Raw genomic sequence first — 26,429 nt, forward strand, 5'->3', positions numbered from 1 at the left:
GGAAAATAGAAATTATGCAGATTCAGGAGAAGCAGATGGCTTCTGCAACTTGTGACCTTGCAGAATCCAGTGAGATGACATGGAGGCTCATCTGGTCTCTCAGCATTAAGGACCATCTACGTACTGATGCCTCCAAACTCCATCCTGCCAGACAGATGTCGCCCCTGCACTAGAAACAAGGGTACCTAACTCTACTTGAAAATCTCCTTGGGGCATCTCTAGATGTCTCTGGCTCAGGAAACCCCAGCGCTCACTACTGTGCCCCCCGTGGGGCTCTGTCTGGGGCACCAGTGGCAACCCCACACGGCTGGAACCACAGCCACAGGCACCGAGTGGTCTGCACCTGTGTGCGTGTCTCAGTGGGCTTCTTAAATTCTGCTGCGTTCTAGGGCTTCAGAGGCTGCGACGTGCTATACTGATGGGATGTACGATTTTATATTTACACCTAAAAATCACAGTGTGAAACTACAGGCTTTCTTCAGGACAAGACAGTTTTCATATTTCGGTGATGTGAGACTCTAATCTGTTAGCGGGCAAGTTTGAATGGATGTGAAAAACTTACATTAGCCTCTGGCTACCCTAACTCCAGTGTGATCCGTAAATGAACGCGGGGCTCATTCAGTCTCACAGGTCTGCATCCTGGACATCACTTCCAGACTCCCCTGGGGTCTTGCTTTTCCTTTACAAGTAACGGCATGAGCTAAATATATAAAAAAGGCCTCCCTCTTTTTTTGACGTCGACAAAACTATAATTATCAAAAGATGTTGCTGCTGATGACTCTGACAAGAGATGGGGGCGGGGTGGAAAGTATCTCCTGCAGAAACTGTTAGGAATGCGAGTTAATGAAAGATGCACCTGCCAGGAAACGTCTTTATTGGGAGAAGGAGATGTCAGTTATAGGAAAAGACGAGAGGGCAGGTGTTTCTTCCTTCTTTTTTTTTTTTTTTAATTGTGCAATTCAATGTTTTTTAGTATGTTCACAGTTGTGCAACTATCACCACAGTCAATTGTAGAAGGTTTTCATCATCCCCCAAAGAAACCTTGTACCGTTTAGCTGTCACCCTCCGTCCTTCTCCACCCTCTCAGCCGTAGGCCGCCACTAAGCTACTTCCTGTTTCTATGGATTTGCCTGTTCTAGATACTTCACATACATGAAATCATACTATATGTGGTCTTTTGTGACTGGCTTCTTTCACAGGTGTTTCTTTACTACAGGGTAACGCCGCCCTTTCTCCATATCAGAGATGCAACTCTGTCTCCGTGGAATTAGAAATCAGGTAAGGGAGGAGACCCTGGGCAGAGAGAAGGGTGGGCAGAGAGACAAGAGAGTGATAGACAGACAAACAGACAAGCATTTCCTGCAAAGCACCTGCTTTCTGCAAACACCTTCTGAACGGGCCCCGCGGAAGAGACAATATACTGCCGGATCCCACATAATCCAGAACCGGAATCTCCGGATTTCCAGAACGTTCGCGATACGGGGCTGAGCTGATGGCCACATGCTAAAACTATCAGCTCACACGGGAGGCTCGCGTCCGGCTGCAGGGAAGCGGAGTGGCTTTGCGAGGATTACGTGCAAAGTAAGCGAAATCTCCCAGGGCACAGACGCTAACGGGCAATCCAAGGAGCGGCCGCCAGCCCAGCGCCGGATTCACCCAAACCTCAATTTACTGGTAAGAACTGGGCCAGTTCACCTCGGTTCACGGAGGAAACCAGGGTTCCTCGCGCTGCCCTTTCCATCTCTGAGGGTCACCTGAGCACCTCCACCAGCTGCACCCAGAATCGGGGTGGGGGGGGCAGGCGTCTGTGAAAAGACGCGGTGCATCCCTTGTGTGCCTAGAATACCTGTAACGTAGAAGACGCTGTCGCCAAACCAAACGAAAGGGAGGAGTAGATTGTGAAAGCTGCTCACCGGTGCCGGGGAAGCCGGGCGGGGAGGGACCCCGGCCGCGACGGGGGCACATGGGGAGGACTCAGCCCTCGGCCAGGCCAGAGCAGAAAGCTGAGCAGATTTCAAACTTCTAAGAACGCTATTTACAGCAGCAGAAGGCCTGCTCCGGGCAAACCCGAGCAGCTGAGGTCAGCAATTCATTCGCATGATATATGCTGCTGGTGACACGGATCGATGCAAGAAGATGGGCCCTGGGATTTTAAAGTAAACAAGCCAAGCCTGGTGTTAATACAGATGACATTATCCATATGGTGCTTGTGGAGATCCCCTGAGGCCCCCAGATTAGAATTTCTGTCCATGAAATTGAAACGGCCATGGGAAGTGGATGAAATCATCTTTCACTATAACAGGTATAGAAATCTGATTAAATATTTAAAGCATTTCTCATAATTTAGAATGTTGTACTATGTAGGGAAAACTTATACCCTGAGAATATTAATTAACAAGAAAAGAAAAATTAGGAGAGCTCTCAGGCGTGTGACCTGGGACATCAGTCACTTCCTCCCCCAGTTCTGCAGGGGGGGACCCTCCTTCCAGGTACATCGGGTGCAGGTAGGGTGACGCTTTCCTCCTCTCCCAACTGTCACAGGCCAGCGGGAGGTCCCTCTGCTTGGAGCCTCACGGTACTGATTCTCGATGCCCCTCCCTGATCCACTACTCATGCCCCAGCCGCCTTCCACGTCACTCACTGCTGTAGCCAGGGGGTTATCTGTGGTTATTCTTATGTTTACTTTGTTAGACAAAACCATAGAAAGTTACATTTAGCAACAAATGCTAAATAACATTATTGCATTTGAGAAGAACTCAATTATTATGCAAATCTGTAGATAACCCTCCAGCATCAGTAAATTCACAGCCTTGGTTTATGAAAAGCTCAAGTCCCTGGTGCAATACTGGCCTGGGTCCTGGGGAGAGAAAAGAAGTCCGGGGGAAGAATGGTAAGGTCTGGTGGCATCCGTGCTTTAGTTCCCAGTGTTGTGTCACTGGTAATCCTTCAGTTTCAGCAAACAGACCACAGTTCTGTACGGGGTCAGCCCTCAGAAACCTGGAGGGAGGCTACGGAAGAATTCTCCTACCCTGTGCGCAAGGTCTCTGTCAATCTTTTCTTAAACCATTTATTGAGGTATGATTGACGTTCAGAAAGCTATACAAATTTAATGTATACAACTTGATGAATCTGAAGATGAGAAAACACCCAAGAAAGTATCACCCCCGTGTTTGCCATAAATGCATCCATCCCTCCAAAGTCAGAGAGGACACGTGCTGTGAGGGTGTGAGCAAAGGGACTCTCGTGCACTGTTGGTGAGAATGTAAAATGGTGCAGCCACTGTGGAGATGGTATGGAAGTTCCTCAGAGAGATTAAACACAGAACTGCCGTATGATCCAGCAATCCCACTTCTGCATATTTACCCAAAGGAAATGAAATGTGAGCCTCAAGACCCCTGCACCCACATGTTCATCACAGCACCGTTCATAGCAGACAGGACACGACACAATCACAGTGTCCACTGATGGATGCGTGGATGAAGAAAATGTGCTGTGTGCAGACAATGGCACAGCATCCAGCCTTAAAAGGAAGGGAATCCCTTTATTTATTTGTAATGGCAGAAAAGTAACAGCACTGTCGGTAAACGGCATCTAACTGTTTAGATGCCTGAAGCTATCAGGTTCTGCTGCTTTTTGCAGCTCTGATGTTTGGACTCACAGAAGGTGAAATTGCTTTAACTGACAAACTTGGAGGCAGGGCACACACATTATATTTGGTCAGTTTGGGGAAAATGGCGCTGGTAGGAATTAGAAAATGAATTGTAAACTGTAGCATTCACCGTTAAATTTCTATCATGGGCCCTACTGCATCAGGCTGTTTATTTTTATAAAACTTGGAAGATATGAGGGAAAAATAGCTTTTTAAGTTACATTATTTGACCGTTAAATTAGAAATGTCTTAACAGAAGGGTTTTCTTCTGTTTTGTTTGTTTTCTGGATTCTTCAGCTATATATGTGATGCTCTAAGACATCTAAGCCTTTACATCCCCACGTCCCAGCCAGCTATTTTAAGCAGGAAAACACTCTAATGTCTTAACGGCTGTTCGATGGAAGGAAAACCATGGACTGGTTGATTTACGGATTTAGAGTAAGAAAAGCCAGCGGGTCCACACAGGCGCCCTTTCCATCTGCGTACGTAGGGGCGGAGGAGGACGGCCGCTGGTCGTGCACGCTCTCTGGCCTCTTCCAAGCACTAGATCAGATCCTTGCTTCCCTTATAAGAATGGCCTCGTCGGCATCCCTCCCAGAACCCCGGAGGCCTGCTTACCGGAGGAGAGGTGAAGACGTAGAAGGACGAGCCCTTCAGGGCCAGGAACTTGGATCTGAAGGTTTGAGAGGAGCTGGCCCCTCCCAGTCTCTCGCTGACCCACCCCACGTGGACGACCTGCGGAGCAAAACCTTCAGAATTAACAACCAGGCCTTAGGAGAAGCACAGGGACACCAGGGCGGAGAGAGCAGGGACACCAGGGCGGAGAGAGCAGGGACACCGGGGCGGAGAGAGCAAGCAACACACCACGGGCCGCAGACAGGGACGGGGGAGCCCTCAGCCATGTCCAACCTCCGATCAAGTGGACGCCACAAAGATGTGTAATATCTGGGGTCAAACGTCCAGGCTTCTGCACTGGGCCGGGCTCGAAATTTGAGCTTCTCAGTTCTCTTAGTCTGGGCCAATGCTGGACGTCTCAGCTGCCTCACACTTGTGCCTCCCATGTGTAGATTTTTACAACCACGGTATTTAATTACATCCTATCAGGGGTTAGTATTTGTAATCTGTCTATGAGGTTGCAAAAGCAACTACTGTATTTTCCATTTTTGTAGTAAATATATCGTTAATACACGTGGGAGAAATGATTGTTTCTTTACAGTTCAACTTCCTAACAACAGTGAAAATAATACAACAATATTAGATTCCCACAACTGGCACTGACTATCTAGTGACACAAAATGCAAACTATAACATATCAGAAAATGTTTAAAAAGTTAACAGAAATAGTAATACAATTTAAAAATTGAGTGCATGAATTTAAACTAGTACTAAAGTAAAATCCCCGTGTTGTCTCAGCTAAAATTGTAATGTGACACGTACTTTGCACATTTAAACAAACTTAGTAGTAAACTATCATAGACAGGCCTAGGGCTTTAGGGGATGAACAGTCCTCTGCGCTGTCTGAAGGGGGCTGCCCTCCAGGCCTGGGGACCGCAGCCCTCGGGAAGCGCCCTCACTGCAGCCGCGTGAAGTGACTCGAGCCGCGGGGGCTCAAGGTAGGTCATTTCCTTTCCATTTTTACTTGCTAAATCACTGACAGCTTTCACTCACGCCTGGTGAAAGACTTCCCAGGTCAAGATGCCAGGTAAAATTTTACAAAAATCCTATTTTCACAGTGTTCCTGGTGATGGAAAAGAGAAAATTAAAGAGTATCATTCTACGGAGAGTGGTAGCCACAGCTAACCAGTCCAGGTGTTGAATAGAAGTTGTCTAGTGCGTCAGTGCCCTAGATACAGAGCTTCGTAAGGTGACCCAAATATTCCACTGGCTCATGGACTTGTCTTTTCCCTCTCGGTTTAGCTATTGTCTTGTGAAGGCTTAGGGTCACATCAGTGTGATACAGTTTTAATGTTATAACAGGGAGTTTTATTAGTAGTACACAAGACAACCTTATTTCATGTGTCCTTGGACTCATTTAATGTTTCTGGGTCCGTTTTCTTGTCATAAAATGGGACTAGGATTCCCTCACATGGTAATTTCGAGAATTTAACGCTGTACCACAGAAAACTCCCTCCCAAAGCACTAGCAGGCAGGAGGCAGGTAACACACTGCTCGGATGGAGTCAGAACTCTGTGGAAACAACACAAATAGGACTGAGTGCTTGAACATCCTGTGGATTTGAAACTGATTATAAACATTACTTAAAAATGTCTGATTGACTTTTCTCCTTTTTGTCTGGTAGGCTCACACAGATACACTTTTGTTCATTATAACAGTAGCATTAATACTGCTGTAAATCGTAAGACGTGCTCAATTTCCGTGATTAAAACAAGCTTCATTTTAGTCGGGTTGTTTTCTTACTGCTGAGTCTTAAGAGTTCTCTGCATATTTGGGGGAAGAAACATTTCATTTTCTCTAGCTAGTTCAGCAGCTCCTTGATGTTCTACAATTAACACAAATTCAATGGGTGGTTCGAATTCCACACTCACCACTGCACGAGCACAGTGATTTGTATATTTATAGAAGACAAGATCCATTTTAAGCTCGGTTACTAAAAACAATGAATTGCAACTGGATTGAGTTTTACACAGTGAAAAACAGGGATTTGTTCAGAGATCAGCCTCTGTTCCATGCAGACGGGACGTGTGGCATTAAGAGGCCGTCCTAGTTACCTTAAGTTGGTACAAGACCACCTTGCTGAGCATCACCCAGGGGCAGTGGGTGTTTGGTAACGTTTTACAAACCAGTCATCACTGTAGGTCTCAAATGGCATGGTTAGCAGCATGGGTATATTTTTTTCTTAGTGTACGTTTATCAGCGCTTATGAGACATCCTGTGGTTCTGGACAATATTCACCCCGTTATCCTATTTCTGAGAGGGCTGCCTTCTCAGTAGTGGGGTGGGGACCACAGGTGACACTCAGTGAAAGCAGCTCTGGGGGCAGGAGCTCTGGACGTCAGGCTACATCAGGCCCGTCAAGGGCTCTGCGTTCCACGCCCTTATCTTCAGAAGTGGACGGATGCCACTGCACACGCCTGTTTTGAGGGCAGATACAGCCGTTTGCACGGCGATACTCAGCATCACATGGTGTCAGATCCTCTCGGCATCTCTAAGCAGGATCGGGGCTGCCTTTTCTGGGGCTCTCACACTGCTTCCCTCTGGGTCTGCGTTAGACCACACGCTCTCTGAGGATGAGACCTGGGTCTTTACCTGTATCTACTCCACACCCGCAGGATTGGCAGGGAGGGCTCGTCCCCTAAAATTTCTTGAAAGAACCCATGTGTGGCTCTTCATCTATCACTACCTGTGACTTTATGGGAAGTTAAATAATCACAGCAGGGAGGACCTGCGTATTGTATCCATCAGCCTGGCGGACTGGAAGCCTTTTGTTTTACTGATTACCCTCAAAGTGTGGAACCAGCATTTCTAGAAAGCACAGGAAGTTGTTTAAATTCTAAATTATTGCACATTTTAAAGTCAGCCGCAAGCTCAGCTATCTGCTTTGATACTATATTTATTACCAGGAATCTTACCAAGATACTTTCAAACTACTAAGCTAGTGAGGGCTGGTGGGAATAGAAAGTAATTGCCATTCGGATGAGAAACTACGTAATGGGAAGAAAACAGCCCTCAGCGGGTCTCCAGCAGTACGGCGTGAGGGTCCCTAAAACCTGTAAACACGGTATTTTCTCTGCCAAGAACTCCGAAGAGACCGAGCTTCAGCTTTGGGTCTCAAAGGGGGCTGTAGGGAGGACAAACTCTGCTGGGTTTTCCTTTATTTTTTAATCATATATTCAAATGCTGACAAGTCTCCCATGATCCTCTTTCTCTTCATGACATACTTAGTCATAGATGCAATGTAGATTCCACAAGGGATGAATGATGTACTGGAACCTGATACATAGGAGCTTAATTTAAGACAGGGCTGTAATATGCACAGACATGGAAATATAGATAGATGATAGATAGATAGATAGATGATAGATAACGATAAGATGTATAGATGATAGATGATGATAGATATAGATAGATAGATGATAGGTAGATAGCTAGCTAGCTAGATGACAGATTATAGTTAGATGATAGATAGATGACAGATAGGTATAGATAGATGATAGCTAGCTAGCTAGCTAGATGATAGGTAGATAGATGATAGATAGGTAGAGAGGTAGATAGATATGATGGACGGATGGGTAGATTAGATTCACATTATAGACTGGTCAAGGGTGAGTAGAAAGCTGAAAGTGTAACTTCTAGGCTGAAGTGGAGAAGCTGGGATTCTTTTTCTAGCATAGCAGCAGCAAGCGTTCTTTTGTGAGGACAATTTGTCAAGGGAGAGATTTTCCATCTGATTCTCACTCAGCTGAGCGTTGCCCTGTTTTTCTGGAGACACAGACACTGGTTGTGGAGCCCCCCCCGCCCCTCGGTCCTGCCGTCTTCCTCCTCCAGGGCTGGGGCAGTGTCTTATTTTGCTGCTTCTCCTTCCCACATCTGGTTAATACAGTGCTGGGCACAGCATCCAACAGGAGTTACCTACTGAGAAGCGAACTAGGAACTCCTTTTCTGGCCAAGATGGAAACATACAGATTGTTAATAACCTGAAACGTCTATAAATCGGATGTGAAGTTAATGAAATTCCATATGTAATTTAATTCTGCCTATATTAATTAGCAAAGAAGTAAGTTATCGCTTAGCTATTACTGTAAACATTGGCTGCTTTATGAATCTTTTTTAGGTGTATGCAGTTCATAAATAATTTTAAGGGAAGCTAATTTTAAATTTTACATTATGAATTTTCTATGGCTTATTACATAAACCAAGAAATGTATATTATAATTTTATGAACACCTACTTGTCCATCAGATAATAATTGTACAACTGCTCTGTTCCTTTTCACAGAAAAAGCTAGAATAACTTGAATTATTTAAGCCTCTTTTGGATTTGGTGATTAAGGTACCCATATTTCCTTTAATTCAGGTTTTCGGGAAGAAATTTATTTTGGAAAATAGATTCTTGCTGTTTTCGCAGGGTGAACACATGTCCTGGTTTTCCTGGGATGATTCTAAAGTTACTCCTGTTGTCTTAGTGTTACCTTTAGGTCAGTCTCCATCCCAGAAAGAAGTGTCCCAGTTTGGATGACAAATTACACAGTCATTTTACTTATCAGATATAAGAGTCTAAAAATCTATACTTATGCCTTTTGTATTATCCTTCTAATTCTGTTTTCTTTGGTTTTTGTCAATTTCAGTGGTTGTCAATATCTTTATTTTTTTCTTATTTATCCAATATTATTTTTTGCTACATACCAAAATCAATAATTAATTGTTCAAAATGAGAAAAAAAATCCTTCCTGTTTTTAAATAGGGCCCAACACCATAAATCTAAACTCCTATAATGCACACAAAATGTTTAGTTTTTGGAGAAAATGTGAAAGCATCCTCTACTGAAATCTGGGCAAATTGGGGCAGGGGTTAGTTCTTTCACAGCCTCACATAGTGAGGCCTGTCTCTGATGTTTCTTTCCAGATAAACAAATTCAAGCCCTTAAGTAAATTCAAAGTTATATAGAAATTTTAAAGTTAAAAAAAGACTTTAGATTACCCGTTGCAACTTTCTTCTCTTATAGATTAAGAAACTAGGGCTCAGGTGTTAATGTGTTCCACCTGCACCACCAGAGAAGGGATTAGGTGGGATTAGAATCCAGGTTTGATTCACCTAAGGCCACCAAGACTGACATCACACAAACGTGGCTTCATATACGACAAAATTTCACTAAGATAAAACCAAAGCGAAATCACTCCACTGCCTTTGAACCATGATTCATTCCATGTCCTTTGTGTTGGGAGTTTTGCTCCTCAGATAGTTTTAACTTCCCCTGAACCTTACTTCTTGATTCTCTCTTGTGAGTCAGTGGGAAAGAGGAGTTTAAATTTCTAAACAAAACAAAACACGCTTCGGTTTCCAGACTGGTGCTCTTCCCAGCCGGCCGGGCAGTCAGGTACAGCCGCAGAAACGCAGAGTGCGCTCCAAATGCGTCAAGTTCAGGTCCTGTGAGAGCTGCTCAGGTCTCAGGGCAATGGGCATTCACGTGTGCCTGCACGTAACTGTTCCCAAACCACTGACCATGCATGATGTGTTTGGGAAGTCGGGGACAGGACGACTCCCCTCTGTGACAGGACATGGAGACACTGAAGGAAGGGCTCCACCTGCAGGGCACTCTCTCCTGTGCTCCTGAAACGGAGCAGGGCCCGTGGGGCTCCGGGGCCTGGAAGCCTTTCTGTGCTCCCCGTTTCCTGTTTGTAGGAAATAGGCTGCGTTCAGCCTCCAAGACCCTCCCTGCGTTCCAAAGGGCAGGTTCAAACAGCTGCTAATCAGGGAAGGGAGGGGATGCAGAGACAAGGGAGGAGCCGTCAGGAAACAATAGCAGCCTTGGGGCAGGGCCCTGGTTCCCCTCAAGGGATACACATAACAATGTCTTTGAGTTCTTCTGCAGAACTAAAACCCCCAACAAATGGAAGATGTTAATTTCTTGATGAAGCATTCCTCATTCCAGAGAGAAGGTCACAGTTCACCCACCATCACCTGAAGCCAGATGATCTCTGGATTGAAGGAATGCAAGCCCTGCAGGCACCCTGATCCTTTCCAGCAGCCCTGCCTCTTGACCAGAAGACTCCGCACTACCGCCTCCAGGTCAGGACACACTGTTTTGAGGGCATTAGCCCGCTGTGGCCCGCTTTGCCAGGCAAAGCAATAAAGCTCTTCTTTCCTACTTTACCCAAACTCTGTCTCTGAGATTCAATTCGGTGCCCGTGTACAGAGGCCGATTTTTGGTAGCAGTCTTGGAAGAGTCTCTGATTCACGACAAAAAGGATCCCCCGGGGACGCTTTGCTAGTTTTGCTTGTGCCAACAGAAATCCAATTTCAAATGGCAAATTATTCTTGGAGACAAAAACACCAATTTGGTCTATTGTCCCACCAGCTTTGGTAAATAAATCCAGAGAAGACAGGCTTTAAGTGTGAACTAGGGGGAGGTGTGTCCTCAGGGGAAAAGTCCAAGAGAAACTTCTGTCTTAGAAACACTAAGCCCAGCAGAAAAGCTGTATTTTATGCGTAAGAATATGAAATGAGTCCTACAGTAATCTGAAGACATTTATGGGACCATTACTCATTAAATAGCTAGCCACCCTCATTTAGCTATGTAAACAAAAATAGCTGTTCATAAATTTAGGAAAACATTACAACAAATAAAAGTTAGAAGAACCTTTCTTATCTAATTTAGAAATGTTGACTAGAGGGGTTTAACTTAAAACATGGTCCTAATTTCCTATCTTTTTGCAGAAACATTTGATTGGCAGGTACTTACTCTCCGGAATGCCTTCCATTTTAACATAAATGTTATCACTCAGCTCTATGTAAAGGGCGTCTCTGAGTGCTATTTAAAGCAAACTGAACACATTCCTTTAGTTTGCTTAACTCGAGCCTACAAGGTATACTGCCTCAGACCTATATGAAAGACACAACCAGAAAGCTAAGAAGCTATACATCTTAAAAAGTTCACACTTACAGCTTGAACTATGACTTTATCAAAAAGGAAACAGAAAAATAATGTAGTGACTTCAAAGTGTATTTACCTGATACACAGCTAAGTACTTACAGACCTAGTACATGAGCAGTCCTTGAACTAGAAAACCAGGCATATTACAGGTTGGCCTCTGCTCTCGGAACGAATGAGCCGAGGCTCCTGAAGACGCAGGGCTACCACCACCAGAACACGCGGACTCAAGGTGGATAAGGGCCAGCACGGGGCGCAGGGGTGGGGTGCTTCCTTCCCATCTGCAACAGCAGCTGCCCAGTCAAAGCCTCCCAGAATGAAACTTCCTGAACGAGGACGTGAGCTAAGAAAATCACACGATGCTGAGGACTCCAGATTACACAGGTGAGTCTCAGCTGTCAAACCCTCTAAGCTTAAACAGTCACATCTAGGTTATCATTTGATCACGATTCCTTAGAAAATGTAAGTGCCGACAGATCACTGATAACACGGCACACTCAGGTCAGAACGATTCCTCCTGCACTATTTCCAGGACAAACGAGTAGCTTCCTGGAGTTAACACTGAGGGTGAGGATCGACTTCAGTCCGATGTGTGCTAATGCTTTCCCGTCAAAATTTCCAAACCAAATCTCGAAAACAGAAAGAGGCTCCCTTCGGGGACATTGTATAATCAGCACAAAGCCCACAAATCCTACCTGGTCACAAGGAGAGCGGCATTTATTTGCCATCTTCATCTGTAGAGAGAGGGAAGCAAGGAGTCAGTATGACAATGTATTGATGCCATAATTTTTCAACCTAACTGGCAACTGGATTTAATTAGCTGCATGAAGTGTCCCTGCACGAAACGTTTCCTTTATGAGGTATTTCTTACCTGAAAACCAAACCAGAGCACGTACATATGTCTGGCAATGACTCTCATAACCGAAAACCCAAGACTAGCGTATCGACGCTGTTTCAAGCATCAGCTCTTTACTAAGTGAAGCTCTGGGGCAGCGGACGCTTAAATTCCCACGCCTGAAACAAGTGGGGAAAATGATTTCTGTACTACATGGTCTCAGGTAGTTACAGTTTTCACAGTTCACATTTGATTCTCCCAGCAATCCTGCAAAATTTAACCAGTGAGGACATGAAGGTCCAGAGTAATAACAAGGTCAAGCCCACCCAGTTGGAAAGTGGATTTGAATCCACAGTTCCAGCTCGAAAGCGTCTGCGTCTCCCTTCCTCTGCTCTGCCCAGTAGCTGCAATGTGTGAGATTCATCTAGAAACCATGCATTTCTGCCAATATCAAGCTACCACCACCTGGTTTTTTCTTTTCCTTTCATCCATCCAGATACCTTTGGAATTCAAAATGTCAAGTTGGAAAACTGAGGTCTTAGAGAGGGTCTAGTACCTCCTCTGTAGCTGAGAGCCTCTGAGGTCTTTGGAATAGAAATCTCACATTGCTGCTTCCCTGATATTTCAAAGTGCTCAGGCGAGCTCTGTTTAGTAGTTTCCAGGAGCGAGGCAGGTGTGAGAATACGCCGTGTGCATCCAGACCCCCGGGGTCCTCCTGCCACCAGCTGCCCTGGGCCACAGCAGGCCCTGGGGTGCAAATGTGGACAACGGGGCAAGTCACCCGCAGGGACTGAGAACAAGGAAACGGGTCCACGGCCTCCTCGGGCCAAGGGCTGGTCCTTGCATGAGCTTCCCGCAGCTGTGGCCATCAACTTACTGCCGGGATACAGCGGTTGCTTTAGGGAACTGAGTACTTTATTCATGTTTTACTCTCACCCCATCTAGTTTTATTGTTTCATTTTGAAGTTTCATATTGACCTTGATCATCAAACAGATCACTCAAAGAGACAGAGCGCTTTTTCTTTCCTGGGTGCCTGCGGTGAGCCATTGAGAAGGGATGTTTGTGGTGGAGGTGCCTCTTTGTAAGTTTCCTTAATGTTTTGGAGAATTACATATTTAACCCAATTGGGTTCCCCAAATAAAAACGTCACGTTACATCAATGCATTTGGATAGAGCGTATATAAAATTACATGCACACAAATACTTCTGTGTAGGTGCGTGGAAAGGAAGAGGGAGAGACAGAACCAGCGGGGAGGTGTCCAGAGGTTTGATTCAGTCTACACTCTTACACCAGGAAACTTTTAGATGACTTAATCTTTAACTTTTTTAGTCAAAGCTTTGTTACGTTGAAAAAAAAGTGCATGTTCTTCTGTTTAATGTTATTACCAACTGTTTCAGGATTCATCCTAAGTAACGAAACATCGTAATTCTTTTCGTGGATTAAAGAGCAAAAGCAGGGACAGTGGAAAGTCTCCGTGCTCACTTTTTGCAGCGTCAGGTCGCTGATGTTGGCAGACACGGCCCTCAGCCAGGCGGTGCTGTCCTGCGCGGTGTAAAACCAAAGGCTTCCCGAGCTCGCCCCATCCAGGGCCTGCACCTCAAATGCACTGGACCTGCAGGAGGAGGACAGGAGATGCTGGAAGGAGGCCCCTGGCATCCGATGCCCCAGGACCGGGAGAAGGCGGCGCCCACTCAGCCCTGCTCAGCACCGACCTGCAGTCACCGCGGGAAACACAGCTCACAGCCGTGGGCACAGCCTAACCCGTCTCCGTATCTTAGGTAGGTTTACTGAAATTAAGTTCAAAACGCTGAAATCCCTATTTCTAATTTAATAAAAACATGAAAGGCAGCTCCTGTAGGAAATACACTTGCTCTTAGAGCAGTGCTGGAGTTACTGTTTTGTGGGGTCCTTAGCAGTGATTCTTTCGGAGACCACTTATCATGGTCGGAAGGCTCTTGACCCCGTGACGATGGAGCAGGTCAAACACCACCATTCCTCAGCGTCGATGGTGTTTTAGGACCACACGTATACGTCTGATTTACAACAGAGCCTTTGAAGAAGTTGGTTCTCCTTTATTTTTAACCATGAGAATCAACCTGCCACAAACCCACCCATGGTAAATCATTCATAACGGCGACATCACTGTCTCTAATTCAGTAGTTCTCCCCTATCATGCAAGCCGTTTTTCCAGAGATAATTTCCATATAACTATTGCTATAGACTGATGTGTGTATTCCCCAAAACCTACATGTTAAAGCCCTAGTCCCCAGTGTGGGTATATTTGGAGATGGGACCTCTAAGGAAAGAAGCTTAGGTGAGGTCAGAAGCGTGGGCCTGATCCAACAGGACTGGGGGCCCTAGAAGAAGAGGCCCCAGAACTCTGTTCCATATGAGGACACAGTGAGAAGACAGCCGTCAGCGAGCCAGGAGGACAGTGCTCACCAGACACAACCCTCTGGAACTTTGATCTTGGACTTCCAGCCTCCAGAACTGTGAGAAAATAAATTGCTGTTGTTCGAGCGCCATCCTGCCCCCCCGCCCCCCCCCCAGCTCCCCCGCCCGCTCCGCCGTCTGGTATTTGGTAAGGCAGCCTGAACTGACGAACACAACCCTTACAACAAAAGAATGTCACTTACACGTCTGTTCGTTTTCTCTTAAGAAAACTGCACACTAACCCATGCAGCTTATATCTCCACGGCCTTAAGAAGACAACTGAACGGCTAAAAATGACAAAACAAACTTTTGTTAAACAAGGTTGGCGCTAAATTATGTTTTAATAGTCTTTCAGATGTGTGTTCAATCATGGTTTCATACAGGAAAGGATACAAGGGCGGGAGAAGGAAGTAGAGACATTATAAACCAGCCCTGCATGTTCTTGGGCCAAATCTACGAACCAGAGTTTCTCCGATTAAACAATCCGTCTGTCTTTTTTATAAGTAGATATCCCTGACTAGGTATCATTCCCACCCTAATCGGCACTGCTTGAATCAGAACATAAGGTTCATTTACAGACAAGTGTGTTACTGTCCCTGCACCCCGCGCCAGAGCCCCGGCTCAGAAAGTTTACCTGGCGAGGGGGTGATGGACAGGCCACAAAACCTACAGCTCCTGGTCAATTTCCACAGGAAGTGACTTCATTTGCAGTAAAATGTGGAGAAGTTCAAGGTCACGGGCACTTCAAAAACGGTGAAAGGAGATTAGAAAGAGTTTCATAAATTAAATGAATACAGGCTGAACTGCTGGCCTGTTAATTTTCAGGAGAAAACCTGAGAATAAAACAGCTGGAAGGAGCTCTCCTGTGGTCAGAAGTTCTTCAAAGGAACTCAGATTTGACTGGAATATTCTGCCGATCCATTTACACCACAAAGCTTTGCTGAAAATGATAGACCAATCCGCTGGAAATGAGTGAAGTTGAACAGCCGGGTGTGGTCACAGGAAGAAATCAACCTCAGGCTTAACAGGACTGCGGGGAGAGCGGTGCCCAGACTTCACTAAAATGATCCAGCCGGTCACTAAACAATAAACAACAAACCGCAAGCAGGGGTGTGGGGTGAGGACCTGCACCCGGAGCTGCTGGAGACAGGACAGTGCGACGCGCCGCCTGGGGAAAAGCAGGCACGGAAGGTGTCTGCGAGGTGACCAGACGTCACATCAGGCAGAAAGACTTCAAAACAGTCATTGTAAACACGTCCAAGAAACTAGAGGAAAGCTTGCTTAAAGAAGTAAAGGTACAATGACAACGTCACTTCAAATACAGAATGTTAGTAACGAGACAGTAGCTACAAAAGGAAGCAAATGAGTGTATTAGGGTGAACAAGTATAATAACGGAAAAAAATTTTACTAGAGAGGCTTGACAGGAGGTTTCAACTGACAAAGAATTAGCAAACTTGAAGACAGATCAATAGAGTTTATGCAATCCAAGTAAGAGACAGAAGAAGGAGTGAAGAGAAACTGTCAGAACCTCTGACACTCAAACTAGAAAATGAAGAAAAGGTCTCCTGTTACTGCACGGAGGGTCCCCAAATGTTGCCATATCTATTTGGTTTACAGTGGTGTTCAAGTCTTCTGTTTTCTTCCTGATGTTCTGCCTGGTTTTTCCATACACTATTGAAACTGGTGTATTGAAGCCTCTGACTATTACTGTTGAATTGTTTATTTTGCCTTTCAATACTGTTAGTTATAGTTTCAGGTATTTTGGTGTTCTGTTTTTAGGTGCATATATGTTTATAATTGCTATATCTTCCTGATGTTTAAACATTCATCTTTTTAAAATGTCCCTCTTTATTGCTAATAACATTTTCAGTTTTAAATTCTATTTTCTATGATATTAGTAAAGCTACTCCATCCTTGTGTTTGCTGTTTGTATATTTTTTCCCATCTTTTATTTTCAATCTATTCGTTTCTCTGAATCTAAAGTGTGTCTCTTGAAGACGGAATACAGTTGGATCTTGTTTTTTCTACTCAGTCTGAAAATCTTCACCTTCTAACTGGATTATTCAATCGTGCAAATGTAATTTTTTTATTGGTATAGTTAGATTTTATGTCTGCCAAGTTACTTTTCATTTTCTACGTGTCTCAAATCTTTTTTGTTCCTCTTTCCCTTTCTTTTACAGTATGTGAGTATCTTCTAATTAAGCATTTACATTTCTTTAATGATTTTAAATACATATGTGTATATATACCTACAAATAAAGATCAAAACATAAAGAAAGCAGAAGGAAGAAAATAATGAAGATTGGAGCTGGAATTAATGAAGCAGAGAAGAGAAAAACAACAGAGAAAATCAATGTAACCAAAATCTGGTTCTTTAAAAAGAACAGCAAAATGGACAAACTTGTAGCTATATGGACCAAGAAAAAAGAAAGAAGAATCAAAATACTAGAATAAGAGGTGAAAGTGGAGATATTACCATCAATATTACAGAAACGAAAAGGATCATAAAGGAATCCTTGAACAATTGTATACCAATAAATGAGATAAATTAGATGAAATCCTAGAAAATACAAACTACCAAAGTTGATTCAGGGAGAAATCTGAATAGACAATATTACAAGTTTAGAAATTGAATTTTTAACCAAAAAACTAACCACATAGAAAAGCTGAGGCCCAGATGGCTTTACCACTGAGTTCTACTAAACATTCAGAGAAGAATTAATAACGATTATTCACAAACTCTCCCCAAAATAGAATAGAACATTTCCCAAATTAGTTTCTGAGGCCAATACAACCTTAATACCCAAACCACAAGTCATCACAAGAAAACTACAGACCAATATCTGTTTTGAATATGGATGCAAATATCCTCCGTGAAATACTAGGAAACTCAATCCAGGAACATCTATTAAGAATTATATACCACCATCAATGGGAGTTACCCCAGGAATTCAGTCAGTCTGACATCTGGAAATGTTATACATCATAGCAACAGAATAAAAAAAAAACCACACAATCATCTCAACAGATGCAGAAAAAGCACTTGACAAAATCCAAAATGCTTTCATGCTAGAAAACACTCAACAAACTACGACTAAAGGGGAGTGTTCTCAGTCTGATGAAGAGCTTCTACAAAAGCCCATGTAGGGGGTGTAGACAGTCGGCTCTCTGAGGAAAATGGATGAGATTTGAATCCAGCATGTTCATGCTTCAGCTGTGTGAGACAAGCTAGACGCCTAACCTTTAAAAGATCCTTGTCTACACAACGGGTCTTGAAATGCCAATTATACCACAAATGGAAATATTGGGAGAAACGAGTGGGGTAACGTAAATATGGCTATACCAAACCCACAGATCCTATACAAACATTGCTACCAGTGAGGTTATCTGTCAAGCAAAGCAGTACAAATTAAACATTATATGAGCAGAAACGGTGAAAGTGTTGGCACGAATGCTGATGACAGATGCCAACGTACCAACAGAGTATGAAAACAAATTCGTACTTTGGCTTATTTGTACAAAAGTCATATTAATTAGAGGCAATGATACAAACTCTGTGCGTGTATGCCCGAACGATGGATGGACATTCATGTCTCCTGATTGACTCTGAGGTTTTATTTTCTCAGCTTTTCACGTGTGCGGTGTTCAGGCTCCCCTACAACGTCCCTCCCCCGTCCACAGGCGGATCCCGCCTCATGGTTCTACGGTCATGGCATTTGCTCAGGATTCTCAGGACTTTAATCCTATGGTCAAGGTCACAGTCAGAACTAGAAATCCCAGAGTACTCGCTGCTCGGGACTCAGCGTGCTCTGTGAGGTCACGTGTCAGCTTTAAAAAATCAGCAGTAAAACCTACACCCAGAGAAGGTAGAGTATTTGGTGTGTGAGTTTCCCGGGTAGAAACCAAGCCAAGTCCAGACACCATTGTCAAGGGCCAGGGAAGAAATGACCCTGCCCGTGCCTTTGGAAAGCCTACCTGCTTCCAGGATTCCTTCGAGCCCTGAGAGGATTTTTGATTTTCAAAGACAAAACTGGTAAGACAGTTTCATACCGTAGGAAATGAGTTGATTCACAGTTTCTGGCTAAGCAAAAGAAATCTATTCCAATAAGATTCAAAGTACGTGTATCTTAACCTATTAGAAGATTGAGGAACTGAAAGTTCAATGTTGAGTCTGCACTGCCTTTGGAGGAGGAGGGGTCTGCATCTTCTCTTCCTGCCCCTTCACCCCCCTCCACTTCTCCTCAGATGACAGCTCCCCCCAGCATCCTGCTGCTCCTCCCGCCCCCGCAGACGCCAGCCCCCCAGCCCTGCCCAGACCCTCCCGCAGTCCCTCCTGAGGCGCTCTGCGTCAGTACCTTGGCCGGGCCAGCTGCTGGGGGCTGCCGGTGGCCCCACAGCTCATCTCAGTTATTCTACAGGCCTAACGCTGGACATCCGTCTGCATCCCACGTCCGCGTCCTATGGCAACAGACAATCTTCCCACACTGGCCTCAGCTGTGCCGTGGAATTCCAGCGTGACCCAAATCGGGCTCCAGGTACTGAGCATTCTTAACTGCCCCTCAAAGCTTCGACATTGGAGAAAAAGAACTCAAAGTTTATAAATCATCTTTTTAACACGTTGTGTGTTTTTTAAGGAACGAAAACACTCGAGCTTCCAAAATGACCCACGGAACCTCTTACCCACGAGTCACGGCTCACGGCCATCCAGGCCCCCAGGTTCCGGCCAATCCTGACCCTTTACACCTGGACAGCATCCAGGGAGGACTGACTGCACACAGCATCTCTGCTCTGGTGAACTTGAAGCCCCCCTGCTCTGGAAGCTGAAGGGTCGGTGTCTGTTTATTTTACTCACATTGAGAGTTATGAACATTCACCAGACAAAATGAGAGAAAAACGTGCATATTCCTCAGAATTTGAAAAACATCTCCCAACTGCCATTCACATGTCACATTTCAAGCCTGCCTCTGTGGCACGTGTGTTATCTTTTCATGGAAGCCAGAGAAATATTTTCTTTCTGCTTCCCCACCATGCAGCGGCATCTCTAAGGACTCCATATTAAACAGTAACAAACAGACCCAATTTAAATGCAGGCACCCTTCTCCCTGTATCAGTTTGTTTATTAAAAAGTCACTATTCCTGGAAGATTCCAGGCACAACAAAAGTCCAGCAAGTCCAGGAAAGAAAGATAACTTCTCCTTCGTGCTGCCCCGAAGGCCAACTTGTCCTCCTCTGTCACCCCGATCACCATCCTGAGACCAGGTCCGAGTCCTCCGAGCCCCTCGCCCATCATGGAGCAGGGGCTTGAGAGGTGTGAGGGCGGAGGGTCCCATGTGGGCGGCGCCGGAGCCAGATGGCGGAGCCCCTCCCAGGGGTCCCACTGAAAGAAAGCGGAGGTAAAACCACCTCACCTAGGTCTCCCTGCTGGTCTGAGCTTATGCCTGTTTCCTGCCTGCATTTCCTGCCGGACGGGAAGCTTCCAGAGAGCACGGACTCCTGGGTTTGCTCATTGCACACCCTCAGCCTGCAACATCTACGGCAGAGCTGCACGGAGCAGGCATGCTAGAATACCTGTCGCGCCAATAAGTGCTGGAGAACACGCAGCACGGTGGAAAAGGCTCCCACCTCCCATGCCCACTGCCCGCTGATACAGAAACCACTGTCCTCCCAACCCGGCCAGGGGCGCGGCCTCCTCCTCTGAAAGCAGGCACCTGAAGGACCGCTCGCTGGGCCGTGGGGACAGGTCGGCGAGGTAGGTGGAGCGACAGCGCTGCAGCCGGCACACGTGCACATAAATATAAGAATATACATGTATTCAATGCACGGGGACAGGCAGCAAATGGGACAGAGAGCCCAGGCCCTGTGCTTGTCAGAGATGTTTGCAGAACCTGTGCAGTCATCTTCCTTATATTCTTAAATTCTTCATGTTTGAACAATTAATCATGCATTTGAAAATTCCCCTTTACATAATGATTGAAACCGCTTTGAACAAATTCAAAATACTGTAAGTCAAGAACAGAGAAGTATCTTTATTGTCTATAAAAATAAAACACATTCTAAAAGATTCGTAGGTGGCTAAAATCACTGGCACTTCTAAGTCTTGACGTTTTCTTTTTACAACCGTTTTGAATAATGGAACCTGCAGCTTTATCCTATGAATAAGGAAATCAGACATAACAGACACTGCATCTCTCTCTGCATCTTCTTTGTCTTTCCCTCAGGATTTCTGTGTCCAGGAGGCATTAATCAGCCCTCGAAGGCTTTCACTTCCATGAAGCAAACCTTTCAAATCCCTGGATACCTCCTTCAGAGTCGACGGGGGGCCATTCTAATGGGAGTGACCGCTGATCCAGCATAACATTACAGCAGGTGCCATGTGGAGCAAACACTACAACCAGCTCCTACTTCTTCGTCTGCTGATTTATCTACTACGAAAATCTGAATTACTGGGTGAAAATACATGAACTTCCTGAAAGGCTGTAATCTGCACTGGGGAGTGCTCTGAGTAACAATTCCTTCCTTGAAAAATGCACATTTTATCCACACAGCCCTCCAGTTTCCCCGTGCTCATTAGCCTTTATTTCTACATTCAAATCCATACTTCTAACTACTTAACCCTTGTTGTTTTCATCTAAACGAAGAGCCTGTTAGACCCTGAAAGCAACTGAATCAATGGATGTTTGTGAAATAGGCAAGTTTGGTGTCAGGCAATGGATTCATTGGTTAATACTTTCTCACTTTTCAACCTTCAGTTTTATTTGCATAATAAATTGATTTTTAAACATATTTTCTTATTTATTCCATAGGAAGCTAACTTAAGAACTTATTCAAGAGAAATGGACATGGGGATGAACTTTCTGGTGGTAAATTAGATGTTTGACAAAATGTCTTAAAGGCCTTAAAACGTTTTAACCTTTTCATTCCATAATCTTACCATACTACCTATTCTAATGAAATGATGGGTAATGTGAATAACGATGTATGCATAACAACATCAGAGCAGTCCCAAAAAATATGTTTTAAAAGAAAAATAAGACCTTGGTCTCATTATAAAGGAATAGTGGGTACGCACTATGCACACCGACAGGACAAAAGTCTCATTAAATCCCAATGTCCAGACACCCATCCACAATGTTGTCTCTCCATAGAAAAGTCCAGACAAACATACATTAAGGTGATAATGTAGCTTTATCTCGTGGTAGAATTTTAACATATTAACATTTTCCCCACACATTTATATTTCCCAAATTAGCCAGAAGTAATGTTTTTAGCTGTGAACCCTATGGATATATGTATAAATGTGTGTGTATATACATATGTATATGCGCGCACACATGCGCACACCCGTGTCCACACACACGTGCACGTGGCCCCCCTGCCAGCAACCCCTGCTCGTCACATCCGCGCGTGCTCTGCGTCCTTCAGAGCTGCATCTCTCCTTCCCAAAGGCCCTTCTAACAACCTGCGTCCTCCAGGTCCGACGGTCCTTCCCACCCTTGCGCTGTAACACCTCACAGCTTTTGGACATCTAAATTTTTCTTCCAACTTAATTGTTTGCTAGAATATCAACACTTGGATGACAGAAAGGAGGTTTCTTCCCCTCTGTAGCATGTGGCACTAAATGGTGGTTAAGGAATGTTTCCTGCACAAGCTCCATGGTGGAGATTCAATCTTTCCAAGTTCTTAGGGGACATTTAGACGGGGCTCAGGTGGCCAACACCAGGAGGGTGAGTGGTTCTCCAGGCAGCAGTGCGGGACCCCATCTTGGAACCCCGGAACTCGTCGGGTCTCCCACAGTCTGAACTGTAACATCAGGCTACCTCGTGAAAACTGCCGGCACCCCTTCTGTGCAGTAAAACCACACAGACCCTGCCTTTAGGACTCTGCAGAGTTCATTCCTTCAATACCTGATGCTTTGTTTTAAACATATGTTTGTTTAAGTCTGCTGGAACGGTTCCACGACTCCAGTAACATGACCATTTTTTGCACTTCGAGTTTTCATCACTTAGATCTTTCTTCTGAGACAGAAACACTGCATCTCAAGGAGACACTGGAAACGCAAACTCTAACCCGAAGACCCAACACCAGTCTGGCGGCTGGGCTGAGTGCAGCGAAGGAACAAATCTCCATGCCAGGACATCACTCAGCCAGGACGGTATTTTACCCCCTTAGACATGACTGGAAGCATCCTGCATCCTGGACAATCCCACTGGTAACTGCTCCACCAGGAAGCCCTGGGAGCATCCTGCATCCTGGACAATCCCACTGGTAACTGCCCCACCAGGAAGCCCTGGAAGCATCCTGCAACCTGGACAATCCCACTGGTAACTGCCCCACCAGGAAGCCCTGGGAGCGCTGGTCCTGAGTCTGGGGAAGGAGCCGTGGTCTCGGGGTAAGAACAGAGCGGGGGCCACGAGGATAAGGGGGCTGCCAGCTGTCAGAAGAGGAGGGAAGCAGACTGACTGACAGACGGGGCAAGGCATGGGGTCAAGGGTCAAGAGTCAAGAGTCACATGCATGCCCAGGACCACCCGCCAGGTAGAGGCAGGAATGGAAATGCAGACGGAACTGGGTCAGTTTCTGAGAGTGTGGCCTCAAAAGTAATTAGAAAGTTGGCCGAATTCATAAAAAGCAGGCTTCCCCTGCACACCCCCAAGCCTGGGGTCAGTATCTAAGGAGCAATGGGACATGTTCCTAGAGACAGCAGCCTGCCTGCTCCCTGTGCCCGGGGTAGTTTGATCCGGTAGAACGAGGTCCCTGAGGCCCTCTCCTCTCAGCAGCAGGAAACTCTGTCACTTCAGCTCATTTGCTTTGTTGTGACGATAGGGATGCTGGTGAAATGAGGACAGAGACATGTGATCCCTCAGCAGCTGGTGGAGATGGAGGGTCTGAGAGAGGCGACAGCCAACCCTGGAGATGCTCTCGGGAACGCAGGGCGCCCACAGGAGGCCCCTCGTCTATAGCGACGCCATTCTCCCACCTTAAAACGCCCTCCTATTTATTGTCATTTCAAACTTAGAGAGCCTATTAAATTTCTATACACAAAGGAAAGGAAAATCAATTAAACGTTCCAAGGGGAAGACTTGTGATGACGCCAACCCTACTCGGATAAGAAGAAAAGGCCCGAACAGCCGAGGGCTGAGGCTCTGCGGCATCTCTCAGTAGCTGGGGCTCTGATCCCCTCACGGTCACCATGGATAATCCTCGGAGGTAAAATAAGAGGTGCTACTTTGAGAAACTGCCATTGGATGCACCGGGAAAGAGAGAGAGAGAAAACGTTCTCTGAGGCAGCGAATCCAGCAGAGACAAGGAGCATCTCCCAGGATAAGTCTCGATACCACACGTGTGGGACGGCGGGCTGGGGACAAGTGTGAGACCCAGCGAAGAGAAGCGGGAGCCCTGCCACCTGCACCAAAGACGGCGACTCAGAGCTGCTCTGCGCCGGCTGCGCCAGGAGGGGCCTGGCTGTGCGGGTCACCCAGCTCGAGTCCTAAGCAGCCCAGACCAGGGAAGGCTCCAGGGCGGTCCTCGGCGGTCAAGTGGGCAGCGCTTGCCACGAGCCGCGGAGGGAGGCCCCTGAGGCTTCCACGTGTCAGCAGCGGCACCCCCGGCAGCCCCCGGCCCCAGAGGGCCGGACAGCGACCTAGACGGTCACCACTCCCGCCGGGGACCATCCAGACCCGCCGTGCCTTCCGGCCGTGGTGAGAAGCCACCGTCCCAGGGCAGCACGTCTACACGGGGGCGACTCACGTGGCCCGTGGTTTGGAGATGATCACAGAGAAGGCAGGCTGGCCTCCGGGGTTAAAGCCGGTGATCAAGGACCAGGAACGCACGGTGAAGTGAAAGGCCCACTTCTCTCCGCCGGCGTCTGGGGGCAGCGTCCTCTGTCCACACCCACAGCGGGATGGCCGCCCCAGCGGGCTCTCCTCCCCAGGCTGCCCTCCGCAGTGGCCACAGCCCGGCTGGCACCCCAGCCACTGTCCCGTCATGACCCTGTCGCAAGGCCGGGCTTCCCCGCGACTCTGCGGACACGGCCGACCAGGCAGCTCCTGCCCCAGAGAAGCTGGCCCACCTCGTGCTCCCAGGCCGTCCACACCCCGTGTGCAGGGCGCGGCCAGGGCCCGGACGTTTGGGGAACATTCCTAGAAGGGCATCATTCCCTCTTAATAAGCACACACGCCCTAACCTTCTCTCCCCACGATGGAAATTTCAGAAAAAATTAAAGACACAGTGAGTTGAGAAAGACAGCAGCCTTGTTACTGAAAGTGGGGTCCGGCTGCTCGCTGCTCAAAAGCCAATAAAGAGGCCAGGAAAGTGGAAAGGAAAGTTGGCTTTACTTTGGATGCTGGCAACCTCAGGGCAGGGTGGACTCCTGTCCAAAGGCCGACATCCCCCCATTCCCCTCTGACAATCAGTGGGCAAGAGCTTTTATAGACGGAGGGAGGGGCTCCCTGCAGAAACAGCACGGCCTGCTCTGACGGTCACCTTGAAATTGGTGCTGCCGTGCTCTGACCAGCATCATGTTGACTGTCTTAAGTACAGTTACTCTTCGGTTCCAGGGTCGGTTTGTTCCCATTCCCTTGAGGCCAAGTCTCCGAATTGTGGCACCTTGTGTCATGGCTACAGCCTGGTCATCGTGGAGTTCACTTCTTCCACCAGACACTGGCGGGGTTTCAGTGTCTACAAGACGGCTCCCAGGATATGGCTCAGAATATGATCTATAGCCCTTGAGGAGGGACTAAAGGTCCTTGACTCTGCTAATGACTAGACTCTTATTATTTTGTCCTATTTGTTTTCCTTTGCTTCTGCATTTTCTCAATTATCTGATTAAACTTATTCTTTGACTAAAGTTTTTCTACAGACAAAAGGCAGGTGGAGGACACGGGGGCTGGGGAAGGACCACAGGGTCGTGCTCCGTTCCAGACTGACACCCGACAGCTCCCAGACCGGCTGTGGGATTCTTCTGCTGAACATAAACAGTTCCGAGCCCGCCCACAGCAGGCGAGGGCTCTCCCCGAACTCCAGGAACAAGACAGAAAAGGGCTCTAAATCCTGCCCGAGCAGACGGAAACACAAAGGATGTCCAGCCACCAAGACCCTCCCTCATCCCACCCTGACGACGGTGCTCCCCCAGGACAGGCCCGGCCCTGCTCCCAGACACCCCACCCTGCATCCTCCTGGATGTAGTCAAACTCAACGATGACCCCGGGGGCCCACTCTCCGAGCCCCCAGTGCAGAGCAGACCCTGAGCTCCTGACCCTGCTATGGTCCCCCCCAGCACGAACCCCACCCCACAGAAGCCCTTCCTCTTGTGGAGACGCCCACGGCCCTGGGATCCTGTCTCCCTTGCTCTGCTCTACCCCCGGCATCAAGAGAGCTGCACTTTGAGGATCTCCCAGCTACAGGAGAGCGGGTTTTGGCACAGGTGTCTAAGCACGAAGCCATCCTTTGCAAAACAGATCAGAGTGTTTAGCAGCATAGTTTTGACTTGTAGCATCACTTTTGAAAATGTGCTTATCTGCAGTATGTCTCCAGTATGGCTGCTGTAAAGTAATGCTTTACTCTGAAATAAGGGGACCTCCTCCAAAGCCAAATGGGGTATTACTGTCAGTGAAAAGGCGTCATCCACTGTTATTTTCACAAATACGAAAGATGTGGGACGAATAGAACTAAAGCTTTAGTTTCCTTCCGTCCCTTTGGAAAAAGGAAGATAAGTGACTCCTTACACTTTTTCAGGCCAACAAAGAACAAGAGCCCTGGGAAGGGCCCATCTGAGCAGAAGCACAGAAAGCAGCGCCTCGTGTGAAGAATCCGCCGGCGCGGGTGAGCCTGCGACTCGGCAGCGATCGCTCGGATCTGAGTCTCCTTCCTCCCGTTCAGGCATATTCCTCAGCCCACAAACAGT

General features: G+C 46.6%; 1 protein-coding gene across 1 annotated transcript in view; it reads right to left on the bottom strand.

Annotated features, from left to right (window-relative positions):
- The window catches only part of SNTG2 (syntrophin gamma 2), a 150,764-nt gene that overhangs the window by 37,281 nt on the left and 87,054 nt on the right, over window positions 1-26,429 (bottom strand). The window contains exons 12-14 of the mRNA XM_029231640.1: window positions 13,577-13,706; window positions 11,953-11,991; window positions 4,268-4,384 (exon numbers count right to left, since the gene is read on the bottom strand). Coding sequence (XP_029087473.1) covers window positions 4,268-4,384; window positions 11,953-11,991; window positions 13,577-13,706 — 286 coding nt within the window. The remainder of the gene's footprint in view (window positions 1-4,267; window positions 4,385-11,952; window positions 11,992-13,576; window positions 13,707-26,429) is intronic.

The sequence above is a fragment of the Monodon monoceros genome, unplaced genomic scaffold (genome assembly GCF_005190385.1).
Source record: "Monodon monoceros isolate NGI ecotype Baffin Bay Population unplaced genomic scaffold, NGI_Narwhal_1 Super_Scaffold_19, whole genome shotgun sequence".
NCBI lineage: Eukaryota > Metazoa > Chordata > Mammalia > Artiodactyla > Monodontidae > Monodon > Monodon monoceros.